General features: G+C 45.9%; 1 protein-coding gene across 1 annotated transcript in view; it reads right to left on the minus strand.

The window, feature by feature from the left end:
* ERCC3 (ERCC excision repair 3, TFIIH core complex helicase subunit) overlaps positions 1 to 13,791 on the minus strand; it is a 30,931-nt gene that overhangs the window by 11,115 nt on the left and 6,025 nt on the right. The window contains exons 7-10 of the mRNA XM_084780572.1: positions 13,084 to 13,288; positions 11,375 to 11,689; positions 4,547 to 4,731; positions 1,025 to 1,227 (exon numbers count right to left, since the gene is read on the minus strand). Coding sequence (XP_084636698.1) covers positions 1,025 to 1,227; positions 4,547 to 4,731; positions 11,375 to 11,689; positions 13,084 to 13,288 — 908 coding nt within the window. The remainder of the gene's footprint in view (positions 1 to 1,024; positions 1,228 to 4,546; positions 4,732 to 11,374; positions 11,690 to 13,083; positions 13,289 to 13,791) is intronic.

Here is a 13,791-nt window from a genome sequence, read left to right on the forward strand (position 1 = left end):
CACAGAAAGCTCCGTGAAACAGCAGGGCCATCTCTAGTCCCAGCTAGGCCAGAGTAGAATGAGAGAACGCTGTGCAGGAGTCCAACAGGAAAAGAGGAAATGAGCAGTCCCGTGGTGCTACTGAGAGGAAACTAATGCTTACAAAAAGAATTTGGGGGATAATTAATATGCAGAAAACCAAAGCAACAAAGCAAGGACAATTTCCAGGAGAAACAAAATATATTCATAAAGAAAATGTGATCACAGTATACTACAGGACTCTGCCTGGGTAACGATGGCTCAGTCAGATCCATGGAACACTGACTATTATTTAACCCGCAGCTCGGACTGTTGACACCTTAGGAGGGGGGAGGGGAGAGGGCTGTATGTAAGGACGCTAAACTTCAACTGTCACAGTAGGAAGCAATTTCTACAATGACAATCCAACATCTGTCACAAAAGTCACCAGTTTAAAAGTAAAATAAAAGTAAGCTGGGCACGGTGGCGCATGCCTGTAATCCCAGAACTCAGGGAGGTGGAGGCAGAAGGATCTCTTATAGTTTGAGGCCAGCCTGGTCTATAAAGTAAGTCCAGGATAGCCAACCCTGTCTCAAAAACCAACTAAACAAACAAAAAGTAACCAAAAAAGAGCTGACAGTGGCCCCCTCCAGGGAACAGGGAGGCATCACAACAGACGCCATCCCGGAGCCTCTCTCCTTCCGCTCAGCCCATTCTGTCAGGCACTGGGTCACAATGATGAGAAACGCACCTGGGACGCTAGCCCCTCCACCCCGCCCTACTAGCCCCCGCCACACGGTCTGGCCTCAACTTCAAGCCCAGTTCTCACCTTGCCTGAAACATGGACTCGTTGGCCTTTGGAGTCGGGTTGAGGGTGGCCAGGCTCCTGCCTCCCCAGTTATAGGGACGAGACAGAGAACAGAGACCTTCAGACGCCTAGGAGTTTTTCAGAGCTCACAGAGACAGGCACCTCCCACACTCTTGATGTGAAAGGGATTGGAGGCAACTCCAAATTTTTAACTCTTACTTGTTCAGCCGAATGGCATATTCCTTCAGGGCAAAGACGTTGTCAGCAAAGACAATAATCTTGTCATTCCTCCTCTCATGAAACTTGATGAGAAACTGGCAGGCTCTGAACTTGTTGGGATTCATGGTGTACAACAGGATTCGTTTCTTAGTTTTTATTGCCACATACTCTCGGTAGAACTCAGGAGACATCGGGCACCAAACCTGAGACGTAGTAAGAATAAGGGAAAAGGGATTGGTTTACAAAACAAAACCTCACACCATCAAGGACTTCTGATGCTCTATCATCTAGTAGAATTAGCTTAGAAAAAAATTTCAAGTACCAGCAGAGGTCTCCAAAGGCCTAGTGCCCTGAGGTTGACCCTGACTCCACCAGGTAGTAAGAGAGAGCAATCGCTGAGAACTGTCCTCAGCCTTCATATGCACACGGAAGCATGTGTATGCTTACACACATGCACACACGCCACAAATAAATAGATGGCTGGATTTTTTTTTAATTAAAAACAAAACCAATTGTTGGTCAATTTTATCTCAATATAGTAGTAAGTTGTCATCCTTTATCCATGACTTCAGTTTTTATACAGTGAAATGTGATCTGAAAATACCAAATGAGAAAGCCCACCAAATAACTCATAAAGTTTAACCTGTCCGAGTAAATAATGAAATCTTTGCATACCCATCCTACTATGCTGAGGCTGTCAATCTTTTGCCCTAGCTTATGTGCGCCGTACATAATTCCTGCTCAGTAACTGCTATCTTAGTTACTGCACCAACCGGCCCAGTGGTGCAGTGCTTGTGCTTAAGTAACACTTAACAGCCTTCAAGCACAAGCAGAGTGACGTTGGCAACTTAAATATTCCAAAGAGATACCATAAAGCTCTTCCTCTACTTGAAAAGGCAAAGATAAAACTCATGCTGAGGTTGCTAAGAACCATAGCGAGCACAACTCTTACACCATGAAACTGTGAAGAGAAGGAAACTAGAGTTGTTTCTTCTCTGAAGCCTCACAGAGCAGAAGTTATGAGCATAGTGCATGACCAGTGCGTAGTTACGAAGCAAATGCCCTCAGGTTAGAAGATTCGGACTGTCCAGTACCTGACGTCCAGTGGGAGTCTTAGAAGAAATAGACCATGGGACAGAGGAAGGGAAACTAGTACAAAACTAGAAATCAAATGTACTGCCTACGGCCATGCCTTTAATCTCAGGACTGCAGAGGCAGAGGCAGGTAAAGCTCTATGAGCTAAGGCCAGCCTAGAACCCATACAGTACATCCCAGCCCAGCTAAAGCTACATAGTAAGACCATGTCTCCAAAACCAACCCAACAAACAAACAAATACCAGAAAATGAAAAAGACAGTAATCTGCCCATCCATTCCCAATAATAACTTTCAATATTATTTGTCTATGCCTGGACGAAGAAACAGAATCCATCCTTCTGTTGTCTACAAGAAATTAACCTTTAAAGATAAGCACCACCTCTAAATGAAAGGACAGACAAAAGTACTCCAATCACATGGAACCAGGATCAAATGCTGACGTCAGAATATGACAAAACAGACTCCAAACAAAAACTGATCAGAAGGCGATAACGAGCACTTCATTCTAGTCAGGAAGCAGTTACTACCCTAAATATTTATGCAACAACCTCTGCATCAAAGAGCTTCAGAAATTCTATGATTAGACTTTACAATCAAAAGCCTGGCCTACAGCCAAGGCTATGCAGAGAAACCCTGCCTCCGGAAACCAAACCAAACCCAACAACAGCAACAACAACAAAAAACGAATTAGGATCAACCCAATAATGATGGTGATTTCAGTTCCCCACTTTCTCCAAAAGCTATGTCATCTCAACAACAATAAAAAGTAGAGAATACCAGAATGAAACGACATACAATTGGACCTAACAGATACCTACAGAATATTTCACCCAAACACCAAATATATAATTCTGTGCATCCTACCTGACCACAATACAAGAAAACTTAAAATCGACAGAAAACAAATCTCTGGTGAGTACACAAATGCATGGCAATAAAACAACTCATTACCGACTGAAGAGTGAGCCAGAAAAGGGTCAATGAGTGAAGCAGTTGGAGGGAGAACAGGGGAAGAATGATGTGCTTACATTTTAATTGAAATAAAAGAGTGGCTGGAGAGATGCTCAGTAATTAAGACCACTGATTTAGTTCCCAGCACACACATGGCAGCTAACAACAGTCTAACTTCTGCCCCAGTGAATCCAATGCCCTCCTCTGGCCTCCAAGGGCAATGCATGCATGTGACATACATACATACATACATACATACATACATACATACATACATACATACATACAGGCAAACACACAAACAAAATAATATAAAAACAAAAGATTAAGACTCAACACTGAACTGGAACTAACTTAACAAAGATCTTAAATGCAGTCCTATCTGGGTAATCATTTTCACGGGGCCGCTAGTGTGAGAAACCAGCAATGCTGCTACTATGTTACCATGCAGCATCACAATGTTGGGGCTCCCATTCCTCCTGGTCCCTGAACCCCAATCCTCACCCACAAATTAACTCTAACAAATGTGTCTGCTACTTTCCTTGTGTGTGTACAGGAGATAAACCCAGAGTCTCTCTTGCACATGCTAGACAAGAGCTTCGTCACTGAACAAGTAACAAACCCCTTATAAAAACAACTTAGTAAGTAAAAGTGTCTGTCAATATTAAAAAGGGTTTTATATTGCTAGGTAGTATTTAGTTATATATCAAACTGCATGAAAAAGAAAATTCAACAGGGTTGGCAGGACTGCTCGGTGGGTAGGGTAATAGACAAGTATAACACAAGTTCCACACTAGTGACTGCCCTACTGGGCAGGAGAGGAAAAGAGGGAACTGCTGTCACGCAATGGGCAGCAACACTGCACTGCAGACGGGTAGTAACAGACACAACTAAGTGGGCGGGCTGTTTTCTTTGGGAGGAGGTTATTTTCAACACAGCAAATGTGTTCCTAAGTATCTCACAGTCGTCTTGATTAGGTAGCCCTTTCACAGAGGCCACCCCGCTCTAGCTATTGAGCGGCAGTCATTTTCAAGTGCTAAGATGGGTGGTTTTGTCATTCCTGCAAAGACTATGGATTTTAACACATACCTGTGCAGATCTTCTCTAGAAAAACAGTATTAGAAAATGGTGCTTTCAGAAATGACACCATAAAGGCCAGTCTATTTTCTTGGAACTTTGGTACTGGAATTAGCCTAAGTGGACGCCCACAATCCTCCAGGGTAAAGGGGGACAGCAGGGAGTGAACTGTGCAGAGGCATGGTCTGCACCAGCTAACTGACTTTACATGTGACAGAGACAGGAGCCCAGCGCACTGTGCTATGAAGTGTGGCTCGCCTACCAGGATGACACAGTAGGACATGCTTTTTTAGCCTGGGTCCTGACCTGCTTGTCTGCCCATGAGGAATTTATCAAGAAGCCTCTTCCACTCCCATGGGAGGAGTCCTTATTTCAGTGCCGCCCAGGGGTGCAAATACCTCAGCACACTGGACTTTGGCGATGTACCCATTGTTCTGCAGCTCCATCCAGTTGGCTTCGTAAAGCTTGGGCCCAATCAGGAAATTTAAGTCAACAATCTTGTCGTCTTCTCGGACAAGGGTTGCAGTCAAGCCCAGCTTGCAGTGGGCCTGTACAATGGTCAGCACCCGCCGGAACATCTTGGCTGCAGGCACAAAAGAAACGTTCACACCGTCACTTTCTACACTGAGAAGGTACCACTCAGCTGGCAACCTGACACTGGTCTGTGGCACCGTATGGCTAGCCCTGCCACTAAAGCGCTGAAGAATGACAAAGCAAGAATATTTCACCACGGGTTTTAGACTTGTTCAGAAGATGGAAAGAAGAACAAGGGACAAATGACTTCAGGGAGTTCTGAGTTCACAAATGCCAGCATTCACCTACCAACATGGTCAAGAGTCCAGACAGTACCAGCAAATACAACTTGACCCCAAGCCACACAAAGAAGTCAGGCTGCAGCTTGTCCCCAGGTTACAGCGGGGGAAGCTGGGATACGGGGGCAGAGAGAAAGCCAGCTCTGCTGTTTGCTTCCTATCTTCTCCCCTCAAAGCAGAGAGCAAACAGAGCCTGTGAGAGTGACAAGCTCAGCCACCAGTCTGCCTAAGCATCCTGCATACCTGCTCCCTTCCCAAAGATACCAATTAAATCAGGCTTGGTGCTGCAGGCCTTAAACCTCAGCACACTGAAAGCAGAGGCAGAAGGATCTTTGAGAGTTCGAGGCCAGACTGTTCTATGTAGTCAGTTCCAGGACAGCTAGGATTACAGTGAGACCCTGTCTCAACAAAACAAAACACCCAATGATACCAAAGAAACTTACTTTAACCAACAGGCAACTTTCATTTTCTTCCTTTGCTTTCATTGTTACAATTCCTGATTTATCAAATAAGCACATAAGTGGGATACAACTTTTTAAATCCTGCATGGGCATGTATGTGAGAGAGAGAGAGAGAGAGAGAGAGAGAGAGAGAGAGAGAGAGAGAGAGAGAGAGAGAGTGTGTGTGTGTGTGTGAGAATGCTACGGCGTGCACACGAATAAGAAGACAACTTCAGGTACCAGTCCTCACTCACCTTCCACCCTGCTGGAGGCGGGGTGTTTTGTGGTTGTGCACTGCTGCACATGACAAGCTGGATGGCCAGCCGACCTAGGGACTCTGTGGCCACCTCCTCCCTTCTTCCCACAGGAGTGCTAGGATTACACCCTCACACACTCAGCTTCCCACAGGAGTGCTAGGATTACACCCTCACACACTCAGCTTTTATGTGGGCTCTTGGGACTTAAATTCTGGTCCTCCAGTTTGTAGGTTTCCGAGGCCACAGCTTTTAAAACTCCTAACACTTTGGAAGAAGGTTAATCCAACCCCTGCTTACCTCCACACACCTGACATGGCATGTACATGCCATCCCCGAAAATAAACACATAAACGTGAAATTTACAAGTATTTTGGGTTGGGTAACCCACTCTGGGGACAGCCCCATTCCCAACAGGGAGCTGCTACTCTACTTTCCAATAAAACCTGGCTTGTCTGCCTTCCTAAATGAAAAGGAAATGTTTGAATCATAGGGCTGGGAGTACAGCTCGGTGGAGGAGCACACACTTATCTTCACTACCCTCCCTCACACACGTCTGAGCACACACTTATCTTCACTACCCTCCCTCACACACGTCTGAGCACACACTTATCTTCACTACCCTCCCTCACACACGTCTGAGCACACACTTATCTTCACTACCCTCCCTCACACACGTCTGAGCACACACTTATCTTCACTACCCTCCCTCGCACACGTCTGCGCACACACTTATCTTCACTACCCTCCCTCACACACGTGTGCGCACACACTTATCTTCACTACCCTCCCTCACACATGTCTAAGCACACACTTATCTTCACTACCCTCCCTCGCACACGTCTGCGCACACACTTATCTTCACTACCCTCCCTCGCACACGTCTGCGCACACACTTATCTTCACTACCCTCCCTCACACACGTGTGCACACACACTTATCTTCACTACCCTCCCTCACACACGTGTGCACACACACTTATCTTCACTACCCTCCCTCACACACGTCTGCGCACACACTTATCTTCACTACCCTCCCTCACACACGTCTGAGCATACACTTATCTTCACTACCCTCCCTCACACACGTCTGAGCACACACTTATCTTCACTACCCTCCCTCACACACGTGTGCGCATACACTTATCTTCACTACCCTCCCTCATACACGTCTGAGCACACACTTATCTTCACTACCCTCCCTCACACACGTCTGAGCACACACTTATCTTCACTACCCTCCCTCACACACGTCTGAGCACACACTTATCTTCACTACCCTCCCTCACACACGTCTGCGCACACACTTATCTTCACTACCCTCCCTCACACACGTCTGAGCACACACCTATCTTCACTACCCTCCCTCACACACGTCTGAGCACACACTTATCTTCACTACCCTCCCTCACACACGTCTGAGCACACACTTATCTTCACTACCCTCCCTCGCACACGTCTGCGCCATGCTTATCTTGTAACTGAAGATGAGGCTAAGGATACTTAAGAAGAAACCCAACTGGAAGATGAAGAGGCCAAAAATTTCAAAAAGACAAATCAAACACAAGAGCCATAGAATAACAGGGTGGACAGCCTCCAATAAATGGTCAGTTTTGAATTTCACACACTAAAGCTTAACAATTTTGAAAACTTACAGCATCTGCAAACACAACAAACCTATACCAAACACAAAATGTGGCACTAACAAATAGAAAGTTAATGTCAAGGTTATCCCTGAGCAAAGAGTGGTAGCCCAAAAAAGCAACAGGAAAGGATCCCAGGCTTCCCTTATCAAGAGGAGTGTTAGAGGCCAGGCAACAGAAGCAACAGTTGTGAGCCTGGGAGGCAGATCAGGGTACAGGGATACAATGGGACCTGATTTCTGCCACATCTGTGCCTCTCTGGTCCATTTCTGGTAGCCACCATGGCTGTCCCGGGTAAGGCATGTGAGACATGCTGTAGAGTCACAGCATGGTCTCCCAGCACCCCTCCGTCAATACGAGTACACTCCCTTAAGAAGACCATCACCCTGACTTCTCTTGTCAAAGAAAAGGCTGCCTTCTCCTTGAACTTCACATAAATGGAGCATACATCACTGTTATGTAAAGCTACGTCTAAAGTGCATTTGGGAACTCAACTGTACCTCTGTATCTCTAATGCCAAGCACAGTGCATGAACTTAAAAGGTGCTCAATAAATACTTGTTAAAACAGAAGACCTAGCACAGCACATTCCATACATGAAGCAGCTAACATATACAAGTGCTACAATATAAATTTCTTTTTTGAAATGGAGGTCTCATGTAGCTCAGGCTGGACTAGACTTCTCTATGTAGCCAAGGATGACCTCTAACTCCTGATCCTCCCATCTCATTCCAGGCTTATAGGTGTGTGCCACCATGACTTGTTTATGTGATACTGGAGATCAAACCAAGAGGTCCATGTGTGTTGGCTAAGCACTGTACTAACTGAGCCATTTCTCCAGCTTACTGCAACACAAATGAATTAATAAAATGGCCCAACAGGGTTCCTTTGAAAAAACCGGTAGGAGTTGGAGAGATGGCTCAGCGGTTCAGAGCACTGATTGCTCTTCCAGAGGACCCGGGTTCAATTCCCAGCACCCACATGGCAGTTCACAATTGTCTGTAACTCCAATATCTGACACCCTCATACAGACATACATGCAGGCAAAACACCAATACACATAAAATAAATAAATTATATTTTAAAAAGAAAAAGAAAAAGAAAAGACCTGTAAAATGATACAGTAATTCCTATCTTTTGAGGTCTCAAAGACATAGCACTCTCCTGAACCCAATGTAGTTAGCAAAGGATGTCAGGAAATTGACTAGTTTGCTAGCATCTATGTAAGAGCAGTGCTTGGGGCTTGACCACCAGTCAATAGGGCTTACAATGGTATTAGTTCATCCTCTTGCTCTAACAAAGCACACATTAATGTCCAAGGGCCTCACAGTAGACGGCACCACACATGCAGAAAAGCTCCTGTGGCGTCTGGAAGCCAGGCTTGCTATTTTATAACCACTTGCTTTTGCAGGAGCTACTTGGCAACCCAGGAGAAGAGAACCAATCCCTTCTGCGGGTGACACATATGAGCAAAGCCTTCTCTTAAACACTGCACCATCTCTCAGACATGCCTCCAACATATGAGGCAACATATATCACCTGAATTTGAGAGTTCTGTTAAGAACAGCAGTCTGCATTAAGTACACTCTTGAGAGAACGCCCCAGCCCTCCAGCCTTCACACCCAGCCCCGAAAGGAACTCCTGCAGAACAATCTCGAGCTCACTCACAAGATGTGACTTTCTACACCCCCAGCTTTAGTCCTGGCAGACCTGATAGCCACACTCTTTAAAGCTGAGTTTCTAAATTATCACAAAGTAAGTCACTCCAGGGGAGAGGGTGTCAGTCCTATGAATGTTAATGCATGTAGAGATTTGTATGTCAACACCAAATCTGTCTACACAGATCAGTTCATCACTCCCTTAAAACTGCCTAATGCTGTCCTTTAAAGTAGTCTAAAGTGCTGCCCCAGCAGCCACCGGCCAGCTCAGCAGCATGATGATATCTTTTTGAGAGTGTCACATAAATGCGGCCACACGCTTCTTTCAGCACCATGGCCCTGAAGCTCAGACAAGCTACCGCTTCTCTAGGTTCACTCCTCTTTATTAGCAAGCTGTGTTCAGTTTATAGATGTGCCATAGTCTGCTTATCTCAACATTCCCAGATGACAACTTAATTTTAGATATGGAAACATTGCTATGGAAACATTCATGTATAGACAGTTTTAAATAAATCTGTTTTCATCTCCTAAGATGGCCAGGAGTGGGACAGACAAGTCCAGCTGTGATTTTTAGTGAATGTCAATTTGTCCTACAGAGCAGCCATCCACCCTGCAGCCCCTCTGTTCTAAACCTCTCTGCAGAAGTAACACCAGTGTTCTATATGGACAAATGTGGCCTCTTGGGTTTCAGTAGCCACTGATGGTTAATGATGCTTAGCACCCTTCAAGTGCTGACATAGCACGCGTCTATCCTTGCTATGCCTGCTCATCTGCCTATTTCCTAGCATTCTAGTTACTGCCTGAACTCATCTGACAGTGCTAGTCAGGATGTCTAAGTCTAACAGACTCCTTGTAAGCCCCTTGTAAGCATGCTGTTTCCAAAGCTTTCCTCACTTCAAGAACCCTGCTGCCCTTCCTTCACTCAAACCAAAGCCTTCTTTGCCTCATCCTTGACTTCACCTTTCTTTCTGTCCTCACACCTGACCTGTTCACAGGATCTGTAGGCTGTCCAATCAGGTTGTCTCCATCTTACTGTGCTCTCCCCGGGTCAAGCATCTTATTGGGACCATAAACCCACTCCTTTCACTGCTCCCAAAGTGCTGATGCTCTGCAGCTACTGTAAGTCAGTTCAGGCTACCCTGTTTCTGTTCTTCAGATGGCTTCTTACACAGAGGCTCAAGAGTATAAGCCAACTCTCCACCACGGCCTGTGCGGTCTACAGGATGCTCTGACACCTGCTTCAGTGCCAACCTTGACTGCTCAATCACAACTTCTCTGCAGACATTTGGCTGCCTGGAGTTGTCTGAGCATGCCAAGTTCTTTACCACCATGGGGACAGTGCCCTGTCGTTCTCCCTCCTCAAAGACATCCAATTTCTACTCAACTTTTTATGAACCTCTATTAACATCTCTAGTTGTCCTCAGACATCCACAGACTTGGGAAGAGCTCTTGTTATTAAAAAAAAAAAAAAAACCCAAACAGTAGGCCCATTTTCAGTGTTCTGAATGCTCTGTTAAACAAAAAACTGCTCTCTAAAGTAGAAGACTCTCTGCTTTAGATCTTCCTTAATCTCTTTTCAAGGAAGAGATACCTAGCCAGGCATGTCGATCCATACCTAATAGTCACAGTTACTCAGGAGGCTAAGGTGGAGGGACCATGTGAGCTCAGGAGTCTGCCCAGACACCAGCCTGTGCAACACAATAAGATCACACCCCCAAGATTAAAAAAACCCTACCACCAACAGAAACTGGAGAACCATTTGCTGTAGAGCACTGCGCGTCAGTACACAGACAATCGCTATGCAAAGTGAAAGATGACCGAGACAAGAAACTCCCAGAAAAAGTTCATCTAGAGAGTCGGAAAGCAGCCTGGGGTTGAATGCAGAGAAAAATGAGGACTGACTACAAGTAGAAATAAAGGGGACATTATAAAACTAGACCGTGGTGAATGTTGCACAGCTCTAGATAGTTACTAAAACCTGCTGGATTATACTCTTATAATGGGCGACTTTTGTGGCAGATAAATTATATCACCTAGGCTGTTTTAAGAAAAGATATGCCTGCAATTGGAGAGCAGGACTTATTATGTATTGACTACTAGTACTTCAGCCTCCACTTAAATAAAACACAACATGTTGTCAAGGGTTATACAGTGCTCTTGCTCAGTTATCACAGGACCATAAAAATGGGTTAAGGGTTAAGTTTCAGCAATCAGAAGATATAGGAAGGAAGAAAATATTCTCTAAGCCAGTGACTGAGGAGGCTCTGAACATGCACACCCACCCCTCAGTTCCATCCCACCATGCTCAATGATTATTTCCAAGCCTTGCTAGCCAGTGGGTGGAGTAAACAGAAGCCACCTGGCACCGCACAAGTGGAAGTCAGTTCCTGCCTATCTAGCCATGCCCCTCCACCTCCTTACCTGGAATGGTGTGCACCTCGTCAAGGATCATGAGGCCCCACTCCTGGGTTTTGAGCCATTCCATGACTCTCTCGGCCTCCCAGGACCTTTTGGTGGTGTGGCCCAGCATAGAGTAAGTGCTAATGGCAATGGAGCAGCCGATGGGCTTGTCCTTGGCATCTGAGGTGAAGCGGCAGATCTGGCTGTCATCAATAGTTGACCACATCTTAAACTGGGCTTTCCACTGCTCCACAGACACAGCCGAGTTGCCCAGGACCAGACAGCGCTTTCTGACAGTGCATGCAGCAGTTACACCTACAAGGGACTTCCCAGCACCTACAAGCAACCAAAGGATGATGCTAGCCAACAGAAGGCTGAAACAGAGGTCAGGAATAGACTGGCGCAGCAGCACAAGATTCTAGGCAGACTCTAGCACACATACTGGTCCTCACAGGGAGGATCTGTGAGCCATTTACTCCTTCAGGCTGTCCTCGCCACAAAGAGATGACCTACCTGGCACATGTTTAGAGAGTAGAAGCAGGCCCTTCTGCATGTATCTTACTTAAAATGCTAAAATGTTAGAACCAACAACGAGAAAAATACTCCTGCTACCATCATTTTAAAGATGGCCAGAGCAATTTTACCCATGGTCACATGTGCTCAGCATACATGCTAGGCAAATGGCAGTTTTTAACTAATAGGACAATCAAGGATCAGGAATGCACAAAGTGTACACACTCTTGGCAAAATCAGAGAAGACAAGTCCTGGGGTTTCTTACTTCAGTATCACCTTCTATTTAAAGATTAAGATGAAAAAAAAATTTTAAATCAAACTGTTCAACAATGATTCTGCCTTTACCTCTGAGAGAACCCTTGAAGCTTTCTGAAGAGAACTCAAGGCAGAGGCCTATCTCTGCAAACTCTGTCCAGGGTGGAGTTCCTAGATGAACATGATGTGGTCTACGGCTTTGAACCTAGGTGGAACTGACACTCCTTAGAGCTGTGAAGTCCAACAGGGTGTACACGTGCATGCGTGCGTGCATGGCTTTCCTCAGCCTCGCATACCCATTACAACCATCAAGAAACAAGCAACACTTCTGGGCTAGGCAGCCTTCAGATTCACACATCATGAGGCTGGTCTCACTGAGGAAGAACTGAGGCTATATGCCTAGCAGCACCCCCGGCACTGCTGTCCACTGATACACCACGCTCCGGTTTTCTTGGACACCTCCATTCTCAATAAGAGCCGTCGTAAGCTCCTTGGCTGAGCCATTTCCACTCATTCTCTATGCAAGGCAAATGACATCTGACACACCCAAGGGCCTAGACTAGAGTTCTCAACCTGTGGGTCTCACTCCTTTGGGGGCTGAAGGACTCTTTCACAGGGGTCACCTAAGACCATCCTGAATATCAGATATTTACATTACAATTCATAACAGGAGCAAAATTACAGGTATGAAGTAGCATAGCAAAAAATTTTATGGCTGGGGATCACTGCAACATAAAGAACTGTATTAAAGGGGTGCAGCACGAGGAAGGTTGAAAACCCACTGCCTGGACCAAGAGCTGCACAAAGCATTTCAATAAACACCAGTCAAGTCCCAGATCAGAAAGTGATCTGGCTCTGGCCATTCATAGGCAATGTGCTACACAGGGAAACGTACTGAGCAGGGCAAGGGGCAGCTAGCAGATGAAACGGATGGGGCCTTCTTCACTCGGGCCCCACTCACCACAGGGAAGAACAATGACTCCTGAGCGCGCCCGCCCATTCCCAAACATCTTCCGCAGGCTCTTTTCCTGGTAGGGTCTGAGCACGGCTGTGGGCTTCAGGTCAATGTTGATATCAGGGTTGAGAGAATCATTTCGGAAGTCATATTCTGCCAACAGGGGGTATTCTAAGCAGATGCAGCGCTTTTGGAGCTCCTCGATCATTTCCTAGGAGCCAGCAGGAAGGACATTTGATAACCGCAACTCCAAAAAGTGTCCAGACACCATTCAAAAAGGCCTCATGATCCACATTGGGAGTTTTATCTGGATGAATACAATTTCAGGTCTTGTTTGCTAATGAGTATACTGTTAGCACAGAAAGGCAGCATAAACTAGCAACATGGTCAAAACCAACTTCGATTGGGTGTTTTGGTTTTGAGACAAGTCTCATCTATCCCAGGCCACCTTAAATTCACTGTGCAGTCGTGGATGACCCAGACTGCTGCTGCCTCCTGCCCCCAACCTTTCCAGGCTGTGATGACACTACCACACCCAGGCCACATGCTGCTAGGGGCTGAACCCAGGGACTCACACATATTATTCTACCAACAAAGCCATGCCTCTAGTCTCCTCAGAATGAACTTAAGCAGATCCAAAACGCATCCTGTGGAGAGCAGCTTCCTAGGCCATGGAAGGACATTTGATCCATAACTCCTCCAGGAGAATGTCAC

Source organism: Acomys minous (genome assembly GCF_964271855.1).
Source record: "Acomys minous genome assembly, chromosome: 4".
Classification (NCBI taxonomy): Eukaryota; Metazoa; Chordata; class Mammalia; order Rodentia; family Muridae; genus Acomys; species Acomys minous.